The 26,906-nt window shown below is 42.5% G+C and overlaps 1 protein-coding gene across 5 annotated transcripts; it reads left to right on the top strand.

The window, feature by feature from the left end:
- The first annotated feature begins 3,759 nt into the window (after positions 1-3,759).
- SIAH1 (siah E3 ubiquitin protein ligase 1) lies at positions 3,760-26,430 on the top strand. 5 transcript variants are annotated; one of them, XM_055818801.1, is made up of 2 exons: positions 3,760-3,827; positions 22,893-26,430. In XM_055818801.1, the coding sequence occupies exon 2, from the start codon at positions 22,895-22,897 to the stop codon at positions 23,741-23,743; it is 849 nt and encodes a 282-aa protein (XP_055674776.1). In that variant the 5' UTR covers positions 3,760-3,827; positions 22,893-22,894; the 3' UTR covers positions 23,744-26,430. The 5 variants fall into 5 exon arrangements, with proteins under 5 accessions (XP_055674776.1, XP_055674774.1, XP_005233899.1 ...); XM_055818799.1 differs by lacking the exon at positions 3,760-3,827 and adding an exon at positions 3,982-4,256; XM_005233842.3 differs by lacking the exon at positions 3,760-3,827 and adding an exon at positions 19,421-19,658.
- Positions 26,431-26,906: the final 476 nt, after the last annotated feature.

The following is a 26,906-nucleotide window of genomic DNA, read 5'->3' as shown; positions in this document are numbered from 1 at the left end:
GATGTTTGGCAGCCTTGGCAATGAAAAATATAAATTAAAAAACCCAAACTCATCCTGCTGCAGGATTAAGAGATCAGTAGATATCAGCAACTGATCTTCCACCTTAATCAATATTATTGTCTTTAAGATCGTCCTGGATGTTTGAGACAAACTTTGAAAGTTTGTCATCTTCCTTTCTGTGGTACTGGGAAACTGCAGATGGCAAAAATCATTAGTAATGCATCCAAAGTGCTAATATGTATGGGGAAGATATTAACTGGCCAGAAAAAATAAGGTTAAAAATAATTTTATTTGTATTTTTTAAACAGAATGTATCATTTTTTTCTATGAAGAACAGCCTTTCTCCTGTAAAGTCATACTGTATTTAGTACTCTAAGGAACGATTGTCTTAGATGTCCTTTTGTAATCTGTGTAATCACTGATTTCTAATTAGCGTGCTTTGTTACCTTCAGGTACTTCATTTTCACTAGTCTCAAAATAAGTGTGTTTTGTTGGACATTATGTGCTCCAATTTCTGAAGGGCTCAATGTTCTCATTTCATTACAAAAAAGTAGTTAGAATAGGATACTCAAAACCGGGTAAAATGAATTCATTACTTTTAAATACTTTAAAACGCTGTAAGTAGAAAATTCGCTTATGTACATGTATTTTTGCTAGCTTCAGTGTTGTTACAGACAAGCTCAGAAATGAGTTTATGTTTGGGTGCTTTGCTTAGAATGTAGGCACTTAGCTACCAGGATCAAGTGTTACTCTGAATGAGCAGAAGCAGTACTTCTGCCCCAGAAACAAAATTTGAGTATCCAGTTTATCCATCGGTAATCATATTTCAACATCTCAAGAGAATGTTGCCACGTGTCGCCAATACTCTCTTCACTCTTGAAACAAGGAATGTGTTTTACAGAAACCTAAAATATCACTAATGACTTTTCACTTAAAATCTCATATATACTATAATAATACATATGAACTTTGTAAAATATTACAGCAACTCACATAAACAGTGTGAACTAGTCTATCCCTTTTACAAAACAAATAGGAAATAATAGTACTTTTAAGAATGAGTAATACTGTCCTAAAGTTTAGAGGAGAAAGAAGTGTTTTATTACATTTTAATATGAAACTGAAGACTTATAGATATTACTGTCCAGTAAGGAAACACAGTCATCCCATTAAACTATAGGCCTACATAGACATATAACTTTATCAACCACAGTGCTATTCTATGCATCTGTGGTGGCAAGTAGGTTCTTATCCTAGTAAACAATGCATACAAAAGTAATGTTGATAAATTAAGAATTAGTAAAACTTGATGTTAAAAAGACTAACTCCAGTTTGCAATTATTATATTGACAGATACTGCTAATTTAATGGCATCCCCATAGCGTCAGCCTTTATTACTCAGCATTTAAAAGCGCCTCAGTCCGAGTGCTGTGTTCAGTTCCCAGAACTGCAGTCAAAAAAGAATAAAAGCAGAGGTTGCAGAGTACGTGGAGGGAAAAGACAAGAATGATCGGAGGCCTTGCAGTGGTGACCTATGGATGGAAAGGAACTGATGTAATTTACTGAAGATTAAGGTTTTCAAAAACAGAGAAGGGAAAAAAATGATTCTGTGGATTCTGTGTTCACTGACGTGTTTCAAGAATGGACTAAAACTATAATGGAGGACTTAGGCTGTATATCATGGGGTGAAACAATGTAATGGTAAGGACAGAAAAACACTAGAATAGGTTTCGGAAGACCATTTAAAGATTTCTACTGCAGGAGGATTTTTACGAGCTGTTTAGACAAACATTAGGAATAACAAAGGCATAGCTGATTTACCTTGGAGCAGGAGGATGGATTAGGTGACCTCTTAACATGTCTTTGAGGCCTTTTAACACTCATTTCCCACAGTAATTAAGCTTGCGAGATCTTGCTAGGGGTCTGTTCCAGTCAGCCCTCTCTACTAACTTTGAGCCTGTGGGCTAATTTCACACCCGTTTAAGGGAGGAATGAGTCTCAAAGACACTGAAGTTCCTGTAACTTTCTTGAAAAGTGTAGTGGTGGGTAGCGGAAGGAAGCCGAGATAAGTAGCCCTATAGAGGGAGGCAGGGAAACATGTCTGCCAGCTGGAGAGCTTGAAGATGTGAACTGGGGGGTGGAGCAGTGGGAGTATGCACACAGCTGGGATTGTGCTCTGTTGGGTGCTCCCTCTCCGGCCCTGTCAGTTACAGGTGTGAGTGTGGTGGGGTGCTACAAAAAGTTAAAGCACGTGGGCAGGCTGGAGGCATTTCAGAGGTGAGGTTAGCAGGAACACCGGAGTGAAGTGGGAGGTTCCTGTGGTGAGGATAGAGAGGAGAAAAAATTCATTAGAAACTAGGCTTAGTTACTTTCACTGCTCAAGGAACTAGCTTCTATTCAGTGAAAGGCAAACGCTTAGTAACACTGACCAACTAGCAATGCACTGATCTGATCCAGGACTGCAAGACTCTGTCAACTTGCCTTCTTTTTTAGCAAAAAGTTAGTGTGTGTTTGCAAGATCAAAGCTTTAACCACAGAGATACTTTGTATGAAACCAGACTACTGGAACTGATAAGCATTCTGGTTCTCATATCTAAAAATACTACCTGCTATTATAGAAGCTTTTTTCCTTGTTGTCTATGAAGACTACCTTTTTTGATGTTTCCACTACCAAATAGACTTCCATGTGTTTAAAAATATATCAAATATTTGGCCCTACTCTGTACTAAAATCTAAGGGTGGAAAAAACCTCTAATACTGATGACATGTTGCTTCAGGATTGTGTCCTTCCTATCCAGGATAAAAATAATACTTCACCATAACCTTTTTCCTTAAGCATTCCATAAGTCAACCCAACTACGGGTGGGCTGTCATTGCCGTGTGTATCACTCCTCATGATTACTTAAAGGAAAAGGCTCAATAATCGCTGCATAGCTACAAGTTGTGCAGGGAAAAAAATATGTGCAGTTATGCTCCTATGGTTGTCATCCTTTGCCGATAAACAATTGGCATTATCTATACTTGGGAGGATTCTTAAATAGTGGGTTTGGTACATATTGCACTGCATCACTACAGTGACGTATTTTAAAGAAGCTGCCTTAAAACTTATCTCAAAAATCTGTGATTAAGAGCAGACTTGGCAGATTCAACGTAAGAATGTTACACAAAAAGAAGTGCTTTCTGGTCATCAAAAGGAATGGGGAGGATAGTGAGAACCATCTTGGATAACCAACTAGCCCAGAAAATGCTTCAGTCACTCAAAACCTGACGTAAGCTAGCAGGTACATAATACATATTTTACTGAAAACAAACGGTGGCTTTCCTCTGGCGAGCTTCTAATAGCTTCAGCAGGTGGACGGGATCCTAGCCCAGCACAGCAAATGAACGCACACTGGTAGTGACACTGATTTCATCCAGTTCGTGTGCTGGAAGTTACGGATGCATTCAGGGCATCGCTGGACGGGGGCTTAACCTGAATTATGCAGGTCTTTGAAGAGGAAGAGACTGGAGGAGGGGTTTGTTGTTAGCAGTCCCTTAAAATCACCGGAACGTTCCCGTGCGGGACGTTACCGGCCCCTGTGAGACAACGCCGCTTCCCGGGGCTGCTTCGCCTTTCGGAAGGGCATCGGCAGCTCTCGCGGCAGCCCCAGCCGGGCCTGCGAGGCCTCGACCCCGCAGATGCCGGCGTGCCAAGGCGCCTGCTGCAAGCGCGGGGGGGCCGGCGCCGCGGCACGCCGGGCCCGTGGCCTCTTCCCCGCCCCGGGCCCGCTCGCTGGGGGGGCCGCGGGGGGCCCGGGGGACCCTGGCGGGGCTGGGCGGCGGCACAGGTAAGAGGCGACCGCCCCCCCCCGGCCCCAAGGGACGGGTGACGGCGCGGAGGGGGCGGCCGGGCGCTCGGGTTCCCCGCGGGGCGGCGCGGCCTTTGTTCCCTGGGCGCCGCGCCGGGAGCCGGGCGGCCCGGCCTGCGCGCGCCGCTCCCGGGTGCGCGTGCGCGAGGGCGCTGCCGGCCGCGCGCTGTCGCCCGCCTGCCCCGGGAGCGCGCCTGGCAGGCAGGAGAGCTCCGCCGCAGCTGGCGCGCCCCCCTGGCGGTGTCTCCTCGGCCGGCAGCGAGAGGCACGGAGCGCGCGGTCGGTTCGGGCGGTCGCGCCGGGCACCGAGCGTCTCGGCCAGAGCGGCGCAGCCAGTCGCCCCGCAGCCCGCGCCATCGAGGGAGCCAGGCCGCCTCAGCGGGGTCCCGCCCAGCCCAGCGCCCACAGGTGAGCGCGTCGCGGAGGGGAGGCCGAGCGGCCTCGGAGGGGCGAGAGCGGCTGGCCCGGCGGGGCCCTCTCCCCGCCCGGCGCCCCCCACCCCGCGGAAGGCCTCGGCGCGGCCGCGGGGCCGGCGCGGCGGCCGCTGAGGGGAGTCGGGACCAGGCCCCGCCGCGGCCTAAGCGCAGCCCGGGCGGCCGGTTTCCTGCTGGCGGCCGGGCCGCGCGCCGGGGGCTGAGGCGGCCTGGCCCGAGGGGGGCGAGGCGCGCGGGCCCTTCTCCTCCCCGGCCGGGCCTGCGGGTCCCGAGGGGAGGCGGAGGAGGGAAGCGGCGGCGGGCGGCTCCGGGCCCTTCCGCCGGGCTATTGTGCGCCAGGCTGAGGCGGCGGCCCGGCTCGGCTGCTGCGGAGGGCCCGCCGCGCGCGGGCCTGGGCCGCGGGGCTGCCCCTTTGTGGGCTCGGCCTCGGCCGCGCCGTGCGCTTTGTGCTGGCGGCAGCGGAGCGGGCCCGGCGCCGGCTGCCGGCGCGGCGAAGGTCAGCTGGGCCGCGGCGGCGGGGGGAGGCGGCGGCGGCCTGCGGCTCCGGGCCCCCGCGGCGCCCCTCGCCGCCTGCGTCCTGGCGGGCCCAGCCGCCGCAGGAAACAGGTTGCAGGAGTAGATGGGCCGCTGGGTGCCCCTCTGTGACATTTCCTGGGAAGGCTGCCGTCTCCCTCTGCTCTAATCCGGTGAGAGCAAGCAGTGGGGGAGATTCTCGCTCGGCCTACGGGTTCCCCCGCCAGATAAAAGGGCTGGAGACGTGTTTTCTTCTTTTCTGTGGTTTAAAAGGACAGGAAACAATAGCGTTTGTAGCGTAAGGCAAAGCATTGGAAGCGTTGTTTCAGGAGGAGAAGCAAGTTTCTTTTCCGGTGGTGAACTGGTGGCACATCTATTATAAGCTCGCATTTTATTTGTAAACATACAATATTTCTCCCGTGTTCTCTCTTCAGTCTGTTCCAACCAGTCTGGGCAAATACTGCCTTTACTCCGTAATGAGCAGTTTACTCATATAGATAAAGTGACTTAATTTCTTGAACGCAGCAGATGAGTGGATGTTAGGAAGCTCATAGCTAATTGGACTAGGTCATGAAGGACGTGGGATATTCCACACGTGGGACATGGTTTCAGTTGTCTGTTTATGTCCCTTCTAATGAGGCTAATGCGATGCCTTCCAGAGAGGGAGGAATAGTGGAAGGGGCTGTTCTCAACCCTAAGCTATTTAAGCTGGTCTTCAAGAAGATGTGAGCTGTTTGAGGACAGGTAGACTAATACAGAAGCTTTTAGGATAAAACTTGGATCTCTGGACTAGTCATCTGTTGCAGAAAGTAACTTTGGGGAGTATACCTAAATAGTAAATCGATTAGTTCTACTTTCATCATTTGTTCCACGTTGTAACATTGATGTAAAAATTGAGTGCTAGAAATGATAATTGCATTAACTTCAGTGGAAGCTCATGTCCTTAAATAGCTTTAGCGCTTTTCATAGTGGTGAAAAATTATAAAGGAAAGCAGAAGGATAAGAGTCATCCATCAGTGGTATAGTTTTAGCAATCTGTTGTGACCCAAGAATTCTGAAACTGATAAAATGATGAGCATTTTGGTACTGAAAGTGCATGTCATGAGTAAGTTTCTTGTCCATTAATCTCTTATTTCTGTTGGTAAGATTTTAATGCTGTGGTCTAATTAGACTGTACTAGAGGAGGTAGCCCAGAAATTCAGTGGCTCCAGCTAAGTAGGTGTGAACTGAGGAAAGTAAATATTTTAAATAACACAAGTACTTTCCATACTTAGGTTTGAGTACAGTTGCTGCTGTCTGTTCAGTGTGAATTGAGAAAGAGAATACTGCTCAGATGTCAGACACCTGCCTCTAATGTGGAAGAGGGGGAAGCGTGTGCATATTCACGTAGGAAGCAGCTCATTCGGGTCTGAAAACTCAAAGAAATCAAGTAGGACAGTTTTATGAATTCTGGTATTTTCATGAAACATTCTGGAAGACTGTACGTGCAACTTTTATGAGAAACGTGCTGTTTTTAATTTTGAGTTAGAATCACTTTGCTCTATATTTCTGCTTCTAATAGTGTTTGTACTCTTGTAACTGTCAGCTTTAAAAGTTGGACTGAGTTTTGCCAAAAAGGTTATCAGTGCATGTTTTGCTTTAATGGTTGTCATATTTTCAGGAGCTAAGATGAACCAGAATAGGCAAGGTAAATGAATGGTATGTGAAAATTCTGGACACATGTGAGGAACTGTTCTGAGGTTATGATGCATGTACCCAGTCTGCAGAAAGCCAAAGTGAAAATTCTGTTTCCAGCTGCTGACTGAAGTTACCTGAATTGAAGCCCTGGTTGGTGCTGTTAAGTGCTACCTGCTGCAGAGAAACACTAGCAGTGAAGTAAGGATGCTGGCAAGCTCTAGTTCAACCATCACTTGGGGCCTAAAGCTTAGGATGTCTTCTCTGAAGTTTAGAGTCTTAAACATTATGAACATTGTAAATGCAGGGGATGGTCTTTACTGGGTTTTTAAAAGTGTTGCTTTCGTTTTTGAGGGAAAATGAGCCTTTAGAAAAGTGTAAACTAGTTGTGATTAAAAAAAGGATAGTAAGAGATACCCCTTTTGACTCTTAACAGAAGCACACAACAGGCAGAGACATATTGTTATCTTGAATAAAATGTTTTGTTTCTTTAACAAAAAAAAATAGGCGGTAAGCAGTCTACCCTTTCGAAGTGTACATACTGTTCATGTCTTAAATGTACAATGTCATGAGACAAATACAATTTTGATACATGTCTTCTGTGTACAGTGTCACATCGTGGACTAGAAATGGAGAGATGTGCCTGTATACTGTGTTGCTACTGGTAGATGTTATTGCAGGTTTACCTGAGTATTTCCTGTTAGGACTTAATTGCATGTAACAAAAATCTTCACAAGCCATTGACTTGGGGTTGTTTTATACCGTGCTATAGTGTGTTTAGCTGTTAACTGTGCTAGGTAAAGAAAGAAGACAAAACCTAGCATTAATGCCCTCTTAATACTCTTCAGTTTTATGCCACACAATATACGTATGTATTTTCTGGTTCTAATCCAGACTACATACTACATCTCTGTAATGCCCAGGGGAAGTGTTTTAAATATATGTCTGTTTGAATTAATCTAAAAAATGGCAATTCTTTGTGATACCACAGGAATAATGAGAGATTTGGTTACTAATTCCACAGTACTTTAATCAGATAAAGTGCTAGATAATAAAAAAGATAAGCTAACCAAATGGTGTGCTTCTGATTTTGACTTGTTTGTAGAAACTGAATACAGAAGCTGAGGTTGGCTGTGTTTTTAGTGGGGAAGTTAAATATTTTTTGAATGGTGAAGACTGTGTTTGCCCTTTTGCATCTGGAAATGCATTTTAAAAAATTACTCTGGATATATGCCTACAGGGAAATAGACGTAAAAAGAACAGCAAATTCATCTACAGAAAATTGTTGACCATTTCTTTTTTTGCTTGCCTTATCTAGAAACAGGTTTGTATGTTTTCTTGTAACAATTGATGACCTTGCTGAGACATGAAGAAAACCGAGGAGAGTGTTGTGATAACTTCTGCTGCTTAGAGAATTAGTCATCAGCTCCTCCAAAGTGAAACTGCAGTTCTTTGAACTTTGGTTTGTGTGGCATTAAGTCTTTAAGTTAATATAGTTATTTTCTACAGTTCTTGCATACAGTACTAAACACAGCAAAAATTCATTTAGTCTTTGATGAAAGACCACAGTAGTTTGTCAGTGTTTGTATTTGGTTTTTTGAGCGCTGTAAAGGAGGAGCATTTTGAATGCCACACTTTTTAAGTGTTATTTTCAAATATGTGTTCATGTGAAATACGTCAAAGGAAAACTATATATGAAGGAAAATTGTATGTTAAATTTTGCTAATGTAAAGGTTGTCAAAAGGTTGAAAAGGCTTTCACTGTAGCATTAGTATTTTAAGACAATTTAGTGTGCAATTAAGAAAAGGAAAGCTTGAAAATAAATTCCTTTATGTAAAACTTGGTAGAGCTGTTGTCTAGCTTAGTAATATAGGTGTATTAAAAGGCTTATCTTTGTTGTTTCAGTTTACTCTGTATTACAGATCTTTCATGAGGGAAAGTTCTGTGTCTCTTGTATTTTGCAAGAGGATGACAACTGAAATACGAGGTTTCTGAGTTCTTTTTTTTAAATCTTGGCACATGTTGCTTTATGCTGAAAAGTGGTGTAGGTACTAATTTCAAGTGGGTTTTAAAAGTTAGTTTTTCCTGTGATTTTTCTAAAAGTCAGTTAATATTGTTTCTAAAATACGTGATTAGTTGCTGTTAACTCATCAAGTGTTAGGAAAGAAGACATTACAGAAGATGTAGCATTTCACAAGCTATAGCATGTCCAGGCTACAGTTCTGCAGTAGCTAAAGACAGTTTCTGTCCAGGCTACCAGTGATAACTTGCAGTGTTGCTGTCACCAGTGTGCATGAGAAATGCACTGAGTTTTGTCCCAAGTTTTGTTGAAAACTTAATGGCCTGTGAGGAATGGGTAACTGTTATATGGCCAACTTCCCAGAGAAGCTTGCTGCATGGTGACGTAAGAGCCACTGCTGCTGCAAGAGGTGTCATCCTCTGTCATTGTGGGAATGCTGGGGATCACTGGAAGTGCAGGCTTACAGCTAAGAGAGAATAGTCGCGCCCTCCATTGCCAGCATGTTTTTGATGTCTACCTGCTGTGCCAATGTAAGCGCTCCTGGAGTTGTGCAAGACTGATCTTGCTGGGTGTGTTACCTTAAAGAGAAAAAAAACTAATGGGTAAAAGGCAGGCAATGCAACCATTCAATTTGATGGCAGCTTGCTTTTGTTTGTTTTAGAAATGGTGAAATTGCACTCTGACATACAGAGCGTGCGTGCTTGGAGTTGTGGAGCCTGTATCTGGTGGATTATTCTTTGTGCTATGGGTGAACCATTTTCTTCAGTTGTTTGTAATGGTATCCAAAAGCTCTTAAGAATTGCTCAGTTACAGTATTTCTTAAAAGTGCTATTAGAAGAACTTTTAACACATGTAATGTTGCTACTTTCCCTTTGAAAGGTAATGACTATAACTCTTGTGTTATCAGTTTAGAACCAAGACTTTAATCCTGCCCTCAGATCTGTGAAAATGGACTCTCTGATTATTATTATTATTTTTAAATGTCACTACCTCCTGTCATTTTTTTGACTAGAAATAGGACTCGGAATTTGCAACAATCTTATTATCCGATATTTTAATCTTAAATTATCTAATGTTGTTTTGGAAATCATGTTTGAAACACGCATCAACAAACAAATGCACATTGAAGCATATATAACCCCACTTTCAGGTGTGAACTTCTCATGTTTAACTTAAGCTATTTTGAAAGTTCATGTGAAGTTGTTCACTTTTGCCTATATATGAGCCTTAAGTCTTTTTCCTTTCCTTCTTATGTGCATGTGCAGTTGTCGTGTAAAAGCTGTGAAAATGCTCTGCTCAACTAATCTTTTGATTTCTGAATGTTTATTTTGAAATATATATTCACATATATATGTATTATATATGTAAAATCATTAGAGTAAAAATGACTTTCACAGGAATTTTCCCCTTTTTTGTGCATGAAGGTGTCAACACGCTTCAGAGTTACTTGTGTGGGGTTCGTCTCTACGTGGCTGATATCTGTGTGATTATGCAAGTACTTTAAGGATGTAATTTGAAGACTGGTTGCATAGGTGTGACTAGGGAATGATTTGGCTGGCAGATGTTGATGATGTACTATAAATTTTTAGTCTGGCTTCGTGCTTGGTCAAGTATAATCTTTAGAAAGGAAATTTTACAAATAAAAAGTATGCATTTCATAATAGAAGTTGAGACAGACGTTCTTCTACAACAGCACCTGTAAAGTAATAATTTTAAAAGCACTTTTATGCGTATTAAAACCAGCTGCTGCCCTATACAGCTTTATTTTAAAATCAGGTGTTCTATTTAAGGAAAAGTTGTTGTTCCTTGTACAATCATAGTTCTTCCATGGATGTACAGGTGCTCATCTACTAAAGGAGTTGAGTGTGTGAAAAAAGATTATTTCGTGAAGGCTGATTCTTAATATGCATATGAGGAAGTAGACTTAGGGTTGCCTGTGAAACTTTAGATTTTTTATTTCCTGATTTTTGAATGCTTGATCTTCCAACCTAATGTGATTTTGTGACACTCCTGTAAAAGGAAAAGGCTAATAAGTACTGAAGTTTACAGTTGTGCTCTAGATAGTGAATCACTGTTAGAATTTCGTGTTTGAAATTCAGCACTGCAGCATAGACTCAGGTTTCGATTTAACTACATAACAGAAGAGAGGACAATATTTTGCAGAGAAAGACATAACGATAGATACTGTATTTTGAAGGTGCTGATAAAGAGCATTAAGTAGCAGAAGGGTAACATCTACTCCTGTCACATCCAAACCATGTATAATACCTTGTGTTTTATTTTCTGATGCAGACTCAGGCCTGACTTCAGAGTGATTATGGTTGAATTTTAATTTTGTGTGTCATGAAGCATTTCCGAAGCAACACAAATAAGTGAAATAGTAGATGCGTTTTACTTAGCATTTGAGGTATACCTGATCAGAATTTAATGGCACTAAAAGAACATATAATTCTCTTGCCTGAGAGCTCCTTTTCTGCTGAATTTGAATCACTTGCTTCAAAAGCTGGGTAGTTGGATCTTCACAAAGCAAGCAGAGGGATTTTTTTTTTTTTTAATACAAGGATCCCTCTGAAGAAATGTTATTTTATTTGCTTTCCACGAAATGTCAATATGTTGTTGATGTCACAGGAGGCCTTCAGATTAAATACAGTAGAATTAGGGAGAAGGATGTAGCCAGTGTCTCCTTAATTCGTCTTTTTAATGTACAGAATATGAATGGATAGAGGGCAGTTATCCTGTGAGTAGGAGTTGGAAAGTAAACAGTGAAGTTTGACAGTTGCTGACTGTACAAACTGAGATGTTAAGTAACTTAACATAGTGTCCTTTAGCATATAATGATATTTAGTTATTACTAACGTGAATTAAATTTGAACAGGGTCTAGAGTTAATTCAGTATCCTTATCAATTTATTTCATTCCCTTTTGCATTAGTGTCTGAGGCTCACAGCTACTCAGGGTATTTTAAAGCCTGTAAAAGGCAGGGAAGTACTTGCCTGTGGTGACTCAGAAGCTTGTGACAGAGCAGGAACTAAACGCAGGTTTCCCATGCCACAGACTACTGCTCTAGTACCACTAATCTTTCAAGGTTTCAAGGAATGCTTAATCTTTGCATATAACATGTTGGTCTGTGGAGTCAGCAGTTCAACCCGTTTCTGTTACACCTCGGGCTGATAATACTTGCTGGAAAAGTGCTCTTATTTGTGAGATAAAGCCACATTCTAAAACACATGTTTTCATGAAAAGCAGTAGATCTGTTGCTTTGTGCAGGAGTGTGACCTTGTCTTGTCAGTAGCCAAGTCTGAGGGTTTGAGCAACACTGTAGTAACAGTTAAAAAAAAGATTTTTAATGGTGGTAGTTGAATACTTGTGCAGCAGAGTTACGGAAACAGTTGATTCAGAACTGATGAGTGGGGAAAACCTTTAAGTCAGTTAAATGTATTGGTTTTAATAGAGGTACATACGCCTCAAAGAATGGATTCTAGAAACACAAGAAGATGGGAGTTTAAAGAAATCAAGTACTGAAAAGTTTGGAACCATGGGAAGTGTGAAAATGCCACTGTGTTTTTGCACTTCTTTTGCTAAGGTGTTACATTGGTTGCACTGTAAATAATTTCAGTGGTCTTTGTTTTCTGCCTGCAGTATACCAACAAAATATAAAAACCTGTGTCCCATCTTAGACTTCCATAGCTTTCCTTTTGAATTAGTTATCCATAGTAGGAAAATCTTACTTCCAAAATGTAGAAATGCCCATTTAAAAAATATGGACTTGATCCTTTACATTTTAAGCATTAATGTGTTTTATTCTTTGTGTTGCATGTGTGCGATAATATAAAGGCATCTTTATCTGACATTCTGCTAAATGTTCTTGCTTCTGAAGATTAACTATCTGGATTTAAAAAAAAAACCCACAACTTGTAAAAGCTCTTCCTCAAAATGACTAGAGATTCTGTGTAGGTTAGCGCTAGAAGTTCTGAAAATACTAATTTCTGATGAGTCAAAAGTTAGACTTCCAGTGTCACCACTCTGTGCTCCGTGATGCTGGATGTACTTTGTACTTCTGTGTAGATTTCATGTTTGACATACTTTGGGGCACCGAGATCTGTACTCTGGAATCAGTGTGTCAGTTCTCCGAGCCTTCCCTTACATGTTCACTCTCCACAGGTCAGATTGCCATTCTTCTCCACTGTCACCAGGACTGCATACAGGAATACAGAACAAATGAAGGATTGCAAGAATAAATTATTATTTAATATGGAAATATGTATGAACCTAAGCAATGCACAAGATGGAGAGATCTTTATAAAAATAGTCGATGTACGTAGTCCTGTCCCAACTCCTACAGAGTCTTTTTGTGTCATTCTCAGTCTCTTTTATAGGCCAGGTGCTCCTTGATCAGGTCTGGTTGTTTTGATGGTCTGCTCCCTAGTACTATTTAGTTATGCACAGAAGCTATTGAGCATAAAATAGGTCTTGAATTTGAATTGGAATAGTTATCACAGAAAGGCTTTGTCTGTAGAGATGCATCAGAGTACAGGTACTTCTTTTAGTTTAGCCTTACTGGATTAAGGTAGGCGCTTCCATGCCACACCCTCTTCCCTGTGTCTGCCACAAACACAGGGGTGGTGATGCAATATTGCTTGGCAATTACAGTATGCAGTGAAGAATATAGTTTTTGCAAAATCAGACTGAGGAAAGAAACAGCCCCCAAATTGTCACACTGGTAGGATTTGCTGTTAACATTTACAGAGGGTTTTTTGTTTGGTTGGTTGGTTTTTTACTCATAAAGTGTAATTGGGTACAGAGCTCATCTATGATATTTTGTAGAGCAGAATTAAATGCTCCTGCTTTAGATACTTCTGAATGGTAGTATGTGGTAGAATGAAAAATTGCTTTCTTTTCTGGTGCTGTTACTACAATTCACTTTGTAGCTGATCGTCCTGTATGCCTGCCTTTTTACTGCAACATGCTATGTCTGGAACTTTGTAAGAGGTGACTGTCTACCTGTGTTCATAGAAATTACTGGGCTGGATTGTTGGAAGATGATCCTGATGCAGCTGAGTTCAGTGTACTCTGTGCACAGTGAAAGGAAATCAGATATTACTAAGAAATAAAAACTGTTTTCTCTGTTATTTATTCTTTAGTCTGTATTTCTTACGCAGTTTTAATTTGCTGTGTAGTTTCTGACATCTTTATTTTGAAACCTGTACTTCTGCTTTAGCTCAGTTAACTTTACTGTGCTCAAACTATGGCAGGCTGCAGAAAGGCACGTTTGGCTTGGTATCTGAGAAGGCTAGTGTGGGACAGCTGCCGATTTTGAGTTCATACCATAGCGTATCATGCTATAGGTTCCATGTGTGGGCATGCTGGAGGTTCAGGTGTCCTGTGCCAAGGAAGGTTCTGGCTATTGACTGGCTGCTGATATTGGCATTGAAGATACAGAACTAAAGAATGTAGAAAAGAGAAGACTTCTGTCACAGAGCACCACTTTAGGTCCAGCACGAGCGAGCAGTATTTCTGTATCACCATCTTCATGCCTCTTTGTAGTAGGTGGGCTTCAGCAGTGTCAAGGGGATAAGTTATTTGTTTTTAAAAAGGAAGAATATGGTACAGTCCAATTTGGAAATGGTCCATGATCTTTCTAATGCAAGTGTTTGGTTTTGATTTGTATTTAAAGAATGAATCTTTTCCCCTGTGTTTTTGTTTAACTATATATAATGGAAAAGGTGGTGTGACTGGCTAGTTTGCAGCTTAACTTGATTATAATAGATCAACAAATATCCACCAGTTTTTGCTATTGTTACTTATACCAGTTTGTGTACTGTATTGCTGTGTTTTCTTTTTCTAGTGGTGGCATTTGATAAATTGGTTTTAGTATAGCTTGAATTTTCTTTATATTACCCCTAGCTTTTTCTTTCTGTACTGATTCCTCTCCTCCCAAGCTGAAAAGATGGGGGAGATAAGCATCCTATTTTGCTTTATGAATTATTGATCTGAATTCACAAAGGAGCCTATTTTCTTACTTAATGCTACATGTAAATATAAGACTTGAAAGTTGAGATGTTCTCTGATTATGTAGAAAAGAGTGAGTGAACCAAACGTAGTTTTTTGCTATTGATCAGACATTTCTAGTTTTCATTCTAGAACGAAATTTGATGGTTTATCAGTTAGTCATTTTTTCTCTGAACTTTGTTCCTCAGCTTGGCTTTCTTTGCAAAAATGGAGTATCACAGCAGTATAGTTTCTGATATTCCATGCTAACTTGGATCTTGATTCTCTAGAATGTGGAAAATTCTGGTGGGCTAGAGTACCGGCTATTCAGTTTTTTAAATTGGGGAAGTTCTTTGTTGCATTTAAAAATTAACTCGATAGTGATGGTACTAGTTGCTTGCTGATACAATTTTTATGTGGTGGTTGTTCCTCCTTAATTTTACATTACAAAGTGTTGGAAAGAAAATCTTTGATAGCTGTTGATGTTTAATATTCTGGCGTAGATAAGCAGGTGAAATAGTGATAGTGATGGAGCAGAAGGCAAATGGTGCTAGACAAGGCTCAAGTTTTTGTGTTGGATTAGAAAGAGGTGACTATAATTCGATGGGTGTAATAACATTGTTTGTGTTTGCATGGTGCTGTGAATTTGGAGATGATCTGGATTGCCCACTAGCAATGACTCAATTGGTGATCATATGGTGTACAAGAGAACATATATGATAGCATCAGAAACATTGAGCATTAAGGTCTGGTGGCTCACTGTAGAGGTAGCCACGAAGAGCATGACTGATTCCATGATTTATAAATCCATTGGGATTTCCTTTCCTGATGATTGGAAAGAAGGGTTAGTAGGGAGTGGCTTGAGGTGTAAGAAAAAAACCTACTACCTGCAATTTCAGGCAGGCTGGGTCACTACAAGGTAGTGGAAATTGTTGTAATTTTGTATGAAAAGGAGATGAACTGGATAGATGACATTTTGGAAAAGGAAATTATCATGAGACTTGTCTCAATTTTGTAAAATTTTTTTTCTTGTTTTATAATATTGTGTTACATTGGATTGCTCTGGCTTTTAGTTATTATGTAGGAAAAGAGAAACCCTGAGGTGTCTGAAATAACAAACAGTATATAGTTAAGGGCATTAAAGAAAACAAGTGTCTGGAAGGATTGAAAAAATTTATAATTTGCGAATCAAAACCAGAGTGTGTAGAGACTAAATTGTGTTATGTAGTTGATTTAGGAAACTTCATGACATAAATTATTAAAGTTTTGAAGTAGGCCAGTAGGTGGAGAGGCTGTGTGTATGCAGGGATGTATATTTGTCTGTCCAGTGTTGTCAGATTTGCAGGAGCCGATGTGCATTTGGTATTGACCATGCCAGGTCTTTGTGATCTGACATCTCCCAAGAGCTGAGAGACATAATTTGATAGACTTCAAAATGGAAAAGCCTTGGCCCCTAGAATGTCTTTTTAAAATGTAAATAGAAATGAAAAAAACCTAATTTTTAAGAATAGTCGCAAGCTAGTCTCTGAGACACTCTTAGTGTGATACGTGTTTGATTGCTGGTGTGTAGTAAGATTGGTGACAGTAAGGGCAATATGTCACGTTTTCGGTAGTCTGCTAAAACGTTTTCCCCTTCTCTTTTGCTGTACATTGATGATCACGAGTGCAAGTGGGGACAGAGGAAAGGTAGATCCCTTGGAAAATTATTTTCAGAAACAGTAAGTACATGTAATTGAAAAGCTTGAGTTTCTGTAGTAGCGCTATAGATGTTGTCCTCGGAAGTTTAAGACTTCTCATAAATAAGCATCTATGGTACAAAAATATGGTATCCTAAGGATTTTGAACATGTAGTTAACCTATTGCTACTTCAGAAAATGCGAGAAAGTTCCCTACTTAAAAAACACTGGTACCCCTTTTTAGTCAGAACAAAATGTGCTTTTTAATTACCTTCATTCTCAAGGTAGTAATCACTTGGGCCTTCTGTATCAGTAACACTTGCAGTTTCTTGGTCATGATGTTAGGTACTTTGTGTGTACTTGGATATGTGTACACACAGCCACACCCCATTCTTGTTTCTAGCTATACACACACTTCTTTTTTTTTCTGTTGCATTGATGAAGCCTTCCTTCTGCCACTGAAGAAGTATTGGTAACATTTTAATCTTCTCAATTTACTGTTTATAATATTTTACCAGGTACTTATTGTTTATAATATTGTATAGAAGTTACCAATATTGGATTGTACAAGTATCTGACAATATTGACTAATCTTTCTGTATCTTCTTTTAAGTTCTTATTTACACCTGTTTAATGAGTACTTTCAACAGGTCCTTTAGCTTTTGGGTTTTGACATTCTTTGACTTACGTTGCATCTTGAAAAAAGTAACCTGTCAGGGTTTTTCATATGTTTCCAGTGCTCTGTAACAGGGTATTTTTTTTTTTAAGAAAAGTCTCATTTTCAGATATGATTGTATACAGTTGAAAAAGTTGAAAGATCTTGTACTGCTGGTGGTGGCTGTAATGCAATAAGAATGCTTTGTGAATGGAAATCTCTGAATTCAATTACTTCTGAAATGTTGTTGAGAAAAAGATTTTACTGCATCACACACAGATATTGGTGATAAGGTGTTGTTTTCTGTCCTTGCACCACTCTTCAGCGTTATATAATCATCCCCGCCCCCCGCCATTAAGATGATTATACAGAAGTTTTGTGGGTTTTTTCCTAAAACTAATATTCAGTTACCTTCTCAAAAGCGAGTTACAGTGTTAAATCAAAGTCTAATCTCATTTGATATGAGTGAAGATTTTGGAGAAGTGGAGGGTGTTCACTTGAATTTGTCAAAGGTGTCCCATGTTTCAGTGAAATGCAGGAGATGTGATTTCTAGAACGGTGTCTGAAGCTAACACCTTTGCAAGATGAGAAGCTAAAAGGGTATCAATCTATTTCCACATACCGTTAATTCCGTGGCCTGTGAGGTACATCACCTTTTTGAATGCTTGAAACTGCTTTCCTTATGTCTGCACCTCAGCCGAGCCTTTTAAACAGTGAATTGATTGTGTCTACCCATTCTGTCATTTTTTTACCCATCTGGGATTTCAAAGGCTTTCTTTCTTCAAGCACTGTACCTTATGTCGCAGTGTAGCAGAGAGATACAGCATTAGCTAACCTGGCCAAGGGCTTGCGGTCGTGTTTTGGGGGACAGCCGCTTTGGTGCGGGAGGGAAAGCCTAGGGCATGTTTCGGACACTTCAGAACGTGCTCTTAGTTTCTCAAAAGCCATTTCAGCGCTGGTTTTCTTCAGCTTTGCTGTTTTGCTTGGAAACTTTCTTGAGTTTTCACTGGTGGGGCTGTTTGTGTATTGCACATCTGGGGGTTAAGCAGGAGCATGCCTTGTATTGAGTCTGTAGTTTTTGTTAACAGTAACCGGGCGTTCCTTGTACATGTTGTAGTGCTGCTACAAGCTTCCGCAGCCTTCCTGCAACAGGACTTGAATCTGTAGTAGTAGGAAAGCATTTTGAAAGATAATTTTCATTGCTCGGGTGCTGTAGCCTTACTTCTTATGTGACCGGAACAGTTTAGCGTAGTGTGTTGTTATCTCCACTGAAACTCGTACTTACATACTTATTGATGTGGTCTTACCGTCCATCATCGGTATTCTGTGATGCCAAAGCTTTGCCGAGCCCAGCGTGTGCATCGTGCAAGCGCGTTGGCTTGGTTTCCAACTCCCTTGTCCATAACCATTGTCATTTTTTAATAGTCCGTAAGGATATTTGAATGTGCCACATTGTTTCAAATCTGCTGGTCTTTTCCTTGAGGTTATGCTTTTGCTTAATTGAATAATCTTTATACAAATGGGAGGAAGATTCCCGTTGGATGGGTACTTCATAGCTCCATGGTGGGAAGTGAGGTATCCGTGAAAGAGCAGGAACAGGAAGGGAATTGATGGCTGAGAAGAGTTTGGAATGGAATCTATAGCTCCTAAAAACAGTTCGTTAGGGGAGATGGTCAGATCGGTGGATCTGCAGGTAGCTGAAAAAGAACCGGTGTGACACGTGTGGAGCACGAACGGCGCTGGTTCTGCATGGCGTCCGGGTGACCCGTAAAGGGAGTTGGGGGGCCCGCCTACAGGGGGGCTCCGGGCCGGCAGCGAGGCGGGGTCCGGGCGCCCCTCGGGCCGCTGCTGGCGGGGCAGGGCGGTGCTGCCAGGCGGAGGCCGCCGGTGCCCCGGGCAGGGCCGGGCCGGGCCGGGCCGTCCCCTCGAGTGCGAATGGCAGCCCCCTGCGCGCCCCCACTGCGCGCCGCCGGGCAGCGACGGGCGGCCCCGCCCCCCTCCCCGGGGCAGCCAGTGGCGCGGGCGGCCCCGCCCCCCTCCCCGGGGCAGCCAGTGGCGCGGGCGGCCCCGCCCCCCTCCCCGGGGCAGCCAGTGGCGCGGGCGGCCCCGCCCCCCTCCCCGGGGCAGCCAGTGGCGCGGGCGGCCCCGCCCCCCTCCCCGGGGCAGCCAGTGGCGCGGGCGGCCCCGCCCCCCTCCCCGGGGCAGCCAGTGGCGCGGGCGGCCCCGCCCCCCTCCCCGGGGCAGCCAGTGGCGCGGGCGGCCCCGCCCCCCTCCCCGGGGCAGCCAGTGGCGCGGGCGGCCCCGCCCCCCTCCCCGGGGCAGCCAGTGGCGCGGGCGGCCCCGCCCCCTCCCCGGGGCAGCCAGTGGCGCGGGCGGCCCCGCCCCCTCCCCGGGGCAGCCAGTGGCGCGGGCGGCCCCGCCCCCTTCTCCGGGGCAGCCAGTGGCGCGGGCGGGCCGCTCTGCCGGAGCCGCTGAGCCGGGCGCGGGGCAGCGCGGGCGGGGAGGAGCCGGCCCGGCGGGGGCACGTTGGGGAACCATTTTGGGGCGCCGGGCCGGAGCTCGGCCGGAGCCGGTGGATGCGGGGGGTGCGCGGCCGTAAATGGGGGGGCTCGGGCCTGAGGTGCTGACAGCAGCGCGCGGAGCGGCGCGGGGTCCCGCTGGGGATCGCGGCGGGGGTGGCCGGGGCAGCGCCCGGCAGCCGCCCCGCAGCCCCCAGCCCGTCTGCGCTGCGCGGAAGCGCCATGAGCCCCTTGGCGGCCGATGACGGGGAGAGCGGCCGCCAGTCTTCTGTGTGCCTGGAAGGGAGTCCTGTGGGCGTGCTTGCCGGGAAGTAACACCAGGAAGGGGAAAGGTAGCGACTCTTCAGTTGCGTTCTGCGCAGTGTTTTACGCTGGTTTTGTAGGAGCTGGGAAATCGCGTCCCTCGGGAGATCTCGGCGGCGTGTGTGTGTGTGTGCCCAGCACCGCCTTGAGAATAGTTGCTTCAACAGGTCGGTGCATCCTGATGCCATCACGGACAGAGCTTTTCTTGATCTAGAACTAGGAAATCATTAAAATACGTTTTTGCCTTTTCACTCTCTCCGTTGGTTAAAATTTTTCAAACTTGCACAATCTTTTGAGTAATTCGTGTTGTAGAAACTAATACTTTTGAAGCTGACACCTGGCATACTTTAGTTCAGCACTGTTGCTTTGAGACTTATTCCCGGCGTGTGCAAAGATAACATAATAACAAATATCGCATATAGGGACTTTTACCCATAGTAAAGTTTTTGTAACCAAAAATATCTTTAAACTTTTTTAATATGTCTGTAGTTGTTTTTGCTTGGTTTGTAACTACGTTTTTGGTGGTTTGGTAGATTAACTGTATTATTACACTGTTAATGCTTTTACTTGTGATTGACTTGTAGTTTTTAAGATAGCTATAAAAAATGAACTCTGGCTTTTCCGTCATGATGTATTATTATTCATCTTTGTGGTAACAAGAGTGATGAAAATGTAGGCTTTGGGCAGGTTTAGGCTTGTTAAATTACAGTTTCTAGCTTTATCCAGTTTCTTTCTTGTGTGCTAATCTCAATGGTCTGGTTCACAGATTCCTCATTTTCTTGCCCTGCTCATTTGGACGGTCCTGTGTTGCGGAGGGTTTGCGTGAGGGCTGGTCACATACAGACCCGGTGATAAAACAGGGCTGTACAGCTCTTCTCTCGAGTGCATCCGTAGCTTAGAAAGCTTAAGTGGGAAACAGGTCTGTGCATAAGGTCTCTTGCAAAGTTTGTAGGTTGCTTAATTTAACTGTTGAATGGGCTCTGAGAGGTGTAATTAAAGAAACCAGAGCTCACCCAGCTCGTCAGACTGCCTAGGGAACTGGTCTAACGCAGTGGTTTTCAGCAGTGTTATCTGTGGGTTACTGGGAATCCCTGGATCAGGACATATAGGTTCAGGTAAGGAGCAGCACATGCAAACTTTTCTGAAACGTGTGTGTTTACAATATTTGAAGGGAAACACTTTTAGAATTTTACATATGAATATGCATGTGATTTCTAAGCTCTTCCCAAGCGAACAGTGTGATCAGAATTTGTTCCCCTATGTGCAGTTATTCTCTGTGTATAATTTGTTCCAGAGCATAGAACTGCAGTGTGCCATCACGAGCCTCCCACCTACGGGTGCTGGGGAAAAATAGCAGCAGTACTCGGTTGTCACAGAGGCCTTATTATTTGAATCCCCTTGCAACAAGCTGGTGTGGCATCACTTCCCCAGAACATATATTTGATTTGTCACAGACATCTTAAACATCTTAAGCTTTTCATCTAAGCTGCAATGCCTTACATAGAAAAATAAGGCCAAAAGATAGAAACAGTCCTGTCGTATCTCTACAGTTAAGGCCCAGCACTGAAAACCACTCTGGGTTTTTTTTCCTTCCTGAAGATGGGAACTGGATATTTCTAGTCCAGCAAGCCCAAGATAAACAGACTTGGTGGGGGGCGAGGGGGGATGAGATGATGCTGTTACTGGGCATGTGAGACTCCTAATATCAGTGACTGAACACCGAATCTTAGACGCTCATGTTTTTCTAGCTCTGGACTGGGGAGAGGTGCTTCTGCAGAAGAATTAGAAGCTACCTATGATTGCTTTGCGAATGTCAGGGGCTAAGTGTTATCGCATATTGGGATCCCTTAGCTCCTCTGCTTTGTGCCCTGAACAGTGCCTGTCTTACAAAGCATGCACAGTATGCTGCTTTGAGGTGTCTAGTCCAAGTATGAGTAAGTTTATGGGTGAAACTACTTTAAATATGGGAAGCTTGCCTATTGCCTGATATCTCCATGTCAAGTAGCAAGGAAATCAAAAGATGAGGTTTATTTTGAGAGCTTCATACATCCGTGACAGAACCAGAGCTGGTGTACTTGCAGAGAGGCACTTGAAGTGGTTAAGAATTTGACTGTGTAACAGAAGCCAATTTTAGATAGCATTTTACTTGACTTTCCTTAACCTACGAAGGTAAGGTTTATTTTCTCAAAATGGAGTGTTTATTTTTTCTCGTAGTACTAGTAATTCCTTTTGCACAAGAAGAAGGAGAGTTAGGGGGTGCAGGAAAAAGTGCAGCATTCATAACATTAAAAATACGGTACTTTCACTGCATCTGTTGAATGCTTGAGCAAGCTGTTTGCTCAGACAGCTGTTAACTTTTGTCTGGGGATGTTGAAAAGAACAGAACTTCAGCATAAACTCCACTGAATGTAAAACTTCATCAGCAGTGCCTTTTCAAGTTACTAGAAATGTTTGTGTACTTATGTGTTAAAATTCTCAAATGTAATCTTTTGAATGTCTGGTCTTATTTGGGAAATTCAATAAAGCAATTGCTTTTTTTCCCCCTTTAATGTTATCTTCACAAATGGCTTCATTCAGGAAGCTGAAGCAGTGGATGAGCTTTACAAGCTGTGGGCCTTATAGTAACAGTCTAAGGAAAATGGAGAGTCACTATCCCATCCTGGGCAAAAAGCAGTGAAGTAACCTTTTTTGCTGTGGTTTTCCTTTCTATTGTTTTTCAATTTAACAACCCCCCCCCCCCCCCCTCCCAGTAAACATGATTACCGAGAAGGTCATACCTGGATGATCATTTTTTCATTAAAAAATGGCTAGTCTCTCATCTCACTAAATACACAGCAACTTAAAATTCAGCCGTACAGTTGTTCCATAGTGCTTCCAGTTGTTACACACAAGTGATCTGGGTGGAGCGTTTCGTAAATGTAATATTCAAAAAACCCAACCAAGAACAACAAACCTTGAGGATTTCAGTTACATTTGTAGCATATCTTGACTCGTCTCCCTTGCAGCTTCCAATAGTTGCATTCCACCTCAGAGTGATTAGCAGAACTTCTTCACTTGTTAAGCTTGCATGTCACACAAGTGTCTGTATCGTATGCGGCACAATCGATATCCTACACGTAACGTATTGACAGTTTGCATTACATGGTTCATTTTCATTTGTATCTGTCTTCTTTTGAGGCTTCTTTGTAAATCAAGAAATACTGTACATAGAGGAAAACAACATGTGTTTAGATACTCATTCTTTTTTCTCTCTTCTGTTACAGAAATGAGCCGTCAGACTGCTACAGCACTACCTACAGGTACTTCAAAGTGTACGCCATCACAGCGGGTGCCTGCCCTGACGGGCACTACAGCTTCCAATAATGACTTGGCTAGTCTCTTTGAGTGTCCTGTGTGTTTTGACTATGTGCTGCCACCAATTCTTCAGTGTCAGAGTGGGCACCTTGTTTGTAGCAACTGTCGCCCCAAACTTACATGCTGCCCAACTTGCCGAGGCCCGCTGGGCTCCATTCGTAACCTGGCTATGGAGAAAGTTGCCAATTCTGTACTATTCCCATGTAAATATGCCTCTTCCGGATGCGAGATAACTTTGCCACACACAGAGAAGGCAGACCATGAGGAGCTGTGTGAGTTTAGGCCTTATTCCTGTCCATGTCCTGGTGCTTCATGTAAATGGCAAGGTTCTCTGGATGCTGTAATGCCACACCTGATGCATCAACATAAGTCCATTACAACACTTCAGGGCGAAGATATAGTGTTCCTTGCTACAGACATTAATCTTCCTGGTGCTGTTGACTGGGTTATGATGCAGTCTTGTTTTGGCTTTCATTTCATGCTAGTATTGGAGAAACAGGAGAAATATGATGGTCACCAGCAGTTCTTTGCAATTGTACAGCTGATAGGAACACGCAAGCAAGCAGAAAACTTTGCTTATCGACTTGAGTTAAATGGTCATAGGCGGCGATTGACTTGGGAAGCAACTCCTCGATCTATTCATGAGGGAATTGCAACAGCCATTATGAATAGTGACTGTCTAGTCTTTGACACCAGCATTGCACAGCTCTTTGCAGAAAATGGCAATTTAGGCATCAATGTAACTATATCCATGTGTTGAAATGGCAATCAAACCTCTTCAGGCCAGTGTTTAAAACCGTTGCATTTAATTTAGCAGAACCTAGGGTAACCATCTTTGACTGTCAGACAAATTATTTGGTAGATGGAGGGTAGACATATATGAAGGTAAATAAAAGGAAAGGCTGTTAAATTACAGGAAGCAGTTGCATGTAGTAACACTAATATATTTAAAATAAGTCAACAGTAAACCACTGAAAATATATATACACCCAAAATGGGCATCTTTTGTATTAAGAATTGATTCTACAGGAAATGTTGTAAAATAATTCTAAAAACATGTTTGTAGATTGATTGTACTGTTGAAAAGGATACTGTTTCGTGTTTTTGTTTGTGTTTTTTTCCTCTCCCCTTTGACTGACAAGCCATGTTGAGCAGTCTGGTCTCCGGCCGCTGCTTCCCCTCCTCCCCCCCACCCCCCCTTTGTAAGTCACTACATAGTATTGCTGCTGTTTGTGTATATTTTTTGTGTATTTGCTAATTTTTATTAACTTCTAGTTTTTCATTAAATAAATATGACTTTCTTTTCTGTAATTCAGGTTTTTCTCTTTTTTGTATCTTTTTAAAATTAATTACAGGTGTCATCTTTTGATATGCCTAATTGCTATGGTACAAGTTACATTTCTGTATGTTTGGTAAATTTTGTCTCTTTCCAGTAGTCAATTCATTGGTGATACTGTTCTTAATTGAGCTATTTTGTGAATGTACTGAACTCGCAAGGAGTACTTATGGTCAAAGATGTATCAGGAAAGAAAGCTCCTTTAAAAACAGGTCTAGATGTTGTTGTACTTTGAGTTATCTTCTACCGAAAAAGAACAATTCTTAAGAATTTTCTGAATTAAAAAAAATTCACGTTTCAAATTTAGACATGCTTAGAAACTTGATTGCATCCTTGTATTTGTTGGTTTTGCAGTGCAAAGAAGGTATTGTCTTACACAGTATTTGTAATTATAAAACCAGACCATTTGTTGGGTTTTGGGTTTGGTTTGTTGTTTTTTTTTTTTTTAAAGGCAGCCAGAATGAGATGTTTTAACTCCTTTTATATTTGTCATTAAAAGAATACCTGGCAAATCCAAAAAAAAAAAAAAAAAAAAACCCCGAAACCAAAACCACACAACTTTAGCTCAAAGTTTGACACATTGATATTCTTGCTCAGTTTCTTGTCTTCCCGTCTTTGGGTTGTTACTGTCTTGAACTGATTTTTGTATATCATTTTAGTGACATGATCCACATTACAATGCAAATAATCTCTCGCAGGTGTGATTCACCAGCCCTAAGGGATTTTGAAGGATATCGGGCTTTGTGCAGACTGCCTGTATGTGAAAATTTTCACCATGAATGTATATGGTATTTGTGTTGCAAAACATAGATGCAGAGACACAATAGAGTAAGGTGAAAAGCTGTTTCACCTCAAGCTGTTTGAAAGGAATCTTTGTCAAACGTAGCGGTAGTGGGCATCTGTTTGGGGAGGTAGGCTGGCTATGAACTGCTTTTGTAACACATTAAAATAGTTTATTTACTGTGCACTGTCTTTCTTATCTGAAGTTGATCTCTAAAGACAACTCTTGTTATTATTTTGATGCATGATGAGGTAAGTAGTTCTACAGGTAAGGAACATAAGATCCATCAGGTTTGATTAATAAAATATTACGGAAATAGTTGGCTTCGTGTAGTGAAAGTTTCAATTCTTAAAATTTGGTATTTCGGCTGTTTGAACTGTGCACAGATCTCATTTAAAAGATGTACCGGTACCTTGTGACGGTAGATAAATGCTTCAAAAAAATCCTGCAATCTAGCATTTTTTTTCCTTATGAACGTACAACTAATTGTTTGCAGTCTTTTAAATTCAGCAATTATTTGCACCTAATTAAGCTTGTCTGCATTTACCTCTGGCTTATCTTCTGGTCTTTGACAGAAACTTGGCTAAATATTTCAGATATTTTTAGAGTAATACACTGACTCACAGTCTCACTTGCTCACTCGTGCTTGGCTGGCTTGGCCTGCTGTTATCTGATTTTCAGCTCTGCAGTTCGGTTAAGAGAATCTAGTTAGGAGCCTGTGAGAACCCTCCGCAGTCTGGTGCTTGGGATGAGAGAGGAGCAGTGCTGCGTAAGCACGCAAACTGTGTAGGACTGTTTGCTGCTGCCTGTACTTGGAATGGTGCAACTTGCGTAGCGTCCCCGAAAGAACTGTGAATCTTAAAACCTTGTTGCACTGATCCACGGTCATTTCGTTCAGGCTAGAGTGGGCTGAAGATCAAGACTACTGGTGAAGGGGACTTCAAAACTTGCATTCGTAATGAGCTTTAGAAGCTAACTGGTATGGTCAGACAGTTCTTGTCATGTTTTACAGCTGACAAATGCTATAGCATAACTAATGTATGCTGACTTACTGCAATGTAAACTAAGTAATTGTAAACAAAAACTCCATTTGGTGTTTAAAAAAACCCCACAGTGTAAAACATTTGATGTCCATCATCAGACGGAATGATTAAACAAATTATACTTAGGTCCAGATCCTCAAAAGTATTAGAAGCCTGATTCAGTGGATCTCCTCGAAAGAGTTTGAGGATCTGGTAAGTCAACTATGCTCTGTTATATATAAGAAAACATACTAGAAATCTGTACAGTTTACTACCGTATCTAAAATAAATGGTGTATTAAAGCCTGGCATTGTCTTAACATTAGCTATTTATTTTAGAAAGTACTAATTTACTTTGGTGTATTGGGAAAGAGTATTCAAATTTGTCTTCAACAGATGAACTGCAGTAGATCTTGCATTCGTCTACTAGCACTACCTCCGTTGTTTTTCATTGCCCTTCAAAAAAAGCCTTAAGAGGAAAATGTTTGACAGATGTGGATGTTAATGTCTGGGTTCTCTTTCGACACGTCGTGTAGTTCTTGTTTGCAGTAGCGCTTTGCAATTAAAGCAGCTGAACTGTCCTGTATTGCTGCCTGTCCTGTTGTATTATCCAGTATCCTTTCAGAGCTGCTGTGATTAAAGCATGAATTGCACTAGTGGGATAGTTACTATCCGTAGCAATTTGTAGTGTGGACAGAGGAAAGGAGCCGCTGCTGCTTGCCTCTTGGCTTTGATAAGCTTTAGCTCTCTTACGGAATATTCTGAGGGGCACATTTAATACCGGG

The sequence above is a fragment of the Falco peregrinus genome, chromosome 14 (assembly GCF_023634155.1).
Source record: "Falco peregrinus isolate bFalPer1 chromosome 14, bFalPer1.pri, whole genome shotgun sequence".
In the NCBI taxonomy this organism is placed as follows: Eukaryota; Metazoa; Chordata; class Aves; order Falconiformes; family Falconidae; genus Falco; species Falco peregrinus.
This window is presented reverse-complemented; position numbering and strand designations above follow the sequence as displayed.

What these genes read in the sequence shown, in the direction of transcription:
- SIAH1 (XM_005233842.3), top strand. Translation starts at nt 19,568, where the DNA reads ATGACGGGGAGAGCGGCCGCCAGTCTTCTGTGTGCCTGGAAGGGAGTC. An exon ending in TAACACCAGGAAGGGGAAAG is followed by an intron (nt 19,659 to 22,892) that starts GTAGCGACTCTT and finishes CTTCTGTTACAG; the next exon opens with AAATGAGCCGTCAGACTGCT.